Source organism: Salvelinus sp. IW2-2015, unplaced genomic scaffold, assembly GCF_002910315.2.
Source record: "Salvelinus sp. IW2-2015 unplaced genomic scaffold, ASM291031v2 Un_scaffold4746, whole genome shotgun sequence".
In the NCBI taxonomy this organism is placed as follows: Eukaryota; Metazoa; Chordata; class Actinopteri; order Salmoniformes; family Salmonidae; genus Salvelinus; species Salvelinus sp. IW2-2015.
This window is the reverse complement of record NW_019946015.1, coordinates 15,788-18,696: the sequence shown is the minus strand read 5'-3', so window position 1 is coordinate 18,696 and position 2,909 is coordinate 15,788. Positions and strand designations below refer to the sequence as shown.

At 42.7% G+C, this 2,909-nt stretch overlaps 1 protein-coding gene across 1 annotated transcript; it reads right to left on the bottom strand.

Annotated features, from left to right (window-relative positions):
- Positions 1-426: 426 nt before the first annotated feature.
- Positions 427-2,377, bottom strand: cldn11a (claudin 11a). Its single transcript, XM_024144096.2, has 2 exons — positions 1,725-2,377; positions 427-1,010 (listed from the first exon to the last, which is right to left on the bottom strand). The coding sequence occupies exons 1-2, from the start codon at positions 1,948-1,950 to the stop codon at positions 697-699; spliced, it is 540 nt and encodes a 179-aa protein (XP_023999864.2). The 5' UTR covers positions 1,951-2,377; the 3' UTR covers positions 427-696.
- Between the last annotated feature and the right edge of the window lie 532 nt (positions 2,378-2,909).

Sequence of the window (2,909 nt, the reverse complement as noted above, 5' to 3'; positions counted from 1 at the left end):
CAAATGGATGTGGCTGGGTTGTTGTCGTTTGTGTGGTGTGTGTGTGTGTGTGTGGCGCTGTGTGTGTGTGGTGGTGATGGGGTGTGTGTGGTGTGTGTGTTGTGTGTGTGTGTGGTGTTGTGTACAAATGTGGTATATACTCCCAATAAGTACTATCTTTACCTAAAATGATACTTTATATTGTAACAAAAATATTAAACGCAACATGGTAAAGTGTTGCGTCCCATGTTTCATTGAGCTTGAAATAAAAGATCCCAGAAAATGTTGCAACGTACAAAAAGCTTAGTTCTCTACATATTTTTGTACAGAAATCTGTTTACATCCTGTGTAGGTGAGCATTTCTCCTTTGCCATCTCTCTCTTACACACACACACACACATACGATGGACATCATGTGGAACAGGGTGTTGGAAAACTGGACAGTGAAAAGCAGATCAAACACATTTTATATTGTGTCAAACAACAAATGGGAAAATATTTTCCAGCAGGAGGGATCAGGGTGTGGACGAGGTGGGTGGGGAGGAATGGTGGTCTGGGGGATGGGTTGAACTGTGGGGAATTGTGTGTGTACATGTGTGGGTGTATGTCTGTGGGAGTTAGGGGAGAGAGGAAGGGGAAAGACGGATGGCTGGGAGGGGTGAGAGGGAGGGAGGATGGGGGGGTTAAGGGTCAAGGTTAGGCCTGGGGCTGGGGTTGTTATAAGTATGACCGTATGTTGTAATGTGTGTGCAAACATCTGTGCTCAAGTGTCTGTCTGTATGTGTGTGTGTGTGTTCTGTGTGTGTATTTGTGTGCGTGCGTGTGTGCGTGCGTGCGTGTGTGTGTGCGTGTGTGTCCAGACTTACCCACTAGCAGTATGAGAACTCCCCCAAGTAGAGATCGTTTGTTCTTGGCTGACTGAGGCTCGTCCCCCAGAGAGATGCAGGGCGTGGCTGTTAGGACCATCCCCACTGCAGGCAGCCCCAGGAGGGATCCAGTTATCATCAACGCCCTRGACGTCTGGATGTATGCTGTACACAGACACACAGAGACAGAGAGATAAACGGTATGGCCTGAAATGTGCCATAGTAATCTTGGTTMATTCCAATAGGAAAGATATCCAGGCCTTGAGTTTGAGACTAGCTGTTYTAGACTATCGGTTTAGGCTTGGGACAAACAACACCCTTTAGCTGTGAAATATTCTCGATATACCATAACCTCTTGGTCAGAGTCCACAGCCACAGCGACACAGCAGTCTGCACAGCCCTGTTATTTCTTATTTCTTAACCTCAATATAGTAATAGCATCTATCTATAGTAGAGTAGAGTATAATGGTGTATAGTAGTGTAGTATAATATAGTATATTATAGTAATAATATACTATAGTATAGTGTAGTATATTAGAGTATAGTATCGTGTAGTATAGTATAGTGGAGTATAGTAGAGTGTAGCAATATTTAGTTAAGCATAGTATATTGAGGTATGTTAGAGTTTAGTATAATGTACTATAGTATAGTGTAGTATTGCAGAGTGTAGTATTGTATAGCATAGTATAGTGGAGTAAAGTAGAGCATATAGTATAATATATTATAGTATATTGGAGTATAGTAGAGTATAGTATAATATAGTATAGTATAATATAGTAATGTTCTATTACCTTTAATATAGTGTTATTATGTATTACTGTATAGTATATTACAGTAGAGTATAGTATAMTATTATACAGTAGAGTAATGTTCTATTACCCGGTAGGTCCAATATCTGTGTCAGTGATATACAGTGATAGAGGGCGGTTGATATGACACATTCAGCCCACAGGCCCTTGGCTCCTAACTCGTCCATCTTCTTGCAGGTGTTCATGCCGTATTTACACGTCACTACCCAGTCGTTGGTGGCWGTGGCGATAAGMATCCCGACCCASCCGATACAACTCATCACAAAACCGCTGAGCTGGAGACAGCTGTTCGCCATGGCAATGAGAYGTAMGGTAGTCCTAGGMTAGAATAGTCTTCAAAAACTYTTTATAAAAACGTAAAATGGTCCAGGCAGTCAGAGTGACTCAAGACGGTGAATTGGACAGTCCACAGCCCAAATAGTCCAAAAACAACTGATGATACTTTAAAGATACGTTGAAGCTTGTGTGAAAGTAGACTCGCTTGCCAGACTCACAACGCCTGTGGGACTATTGTGAAAGGAATTGTAATGATTTCAAAATAGTCCCGTGTTGTACAAACCCTGGAGAAAACTGTAAAACAGAAGAAAATGACAGCCAAATGCTGTGTGAAGTTAGTGTGAGTTTTCGATTAGAATATTCCTCAAGAAGTAATCCAAGAACTGTGTGTTGTCTCTCCTGGGTCTGTTGTGTAGTCCTGTCAGTTTGGAGAGTCTCCACTTCTAAAGAAAAGCTTCGGCACTTTTCCATTCGTTTTATAGTAGAGAAAGGTTTGAAAAAAACTACCTGGAAACTTCTAACCAATCGGAGGGATGGAGAGAAATATAAAAATACTCTCTCTCTCTCTCTCTCTCTCTCTCTCTCTCTCTCTCTCTCTCTCAAAATTATTTGTAAAGTGTTACTGCCCTCTCCTGGCCATTGAAAATCCTGTCAGTTCTAGGTATGTCCACCAGGGGGTGGACATACCTGGTGCTGCCTCTGGTACTTCAGGCATGAGGAGGGTACAACTTATTGGTCCCCATGTTCAGCTACCTTTATAGGCTCCTGCTCAGGAGTCTGAAGGGACTTCATCAGAATTACTCATTAATTTTATGGAGTAGTCATCCCACAGGGGAGTTAGGGAGACAGAGACAGGAAGAGGGAGAAGAAGGAGAGAGAGAGGCAGGAAGAGGGAGAAGAAGGAGAGAGAGAGGCAGGAAGAGGGAGAAGAAGGAGAGAGAGAGGAAGATAGAGAACGATGATGTAGTAGGAGCAAGGC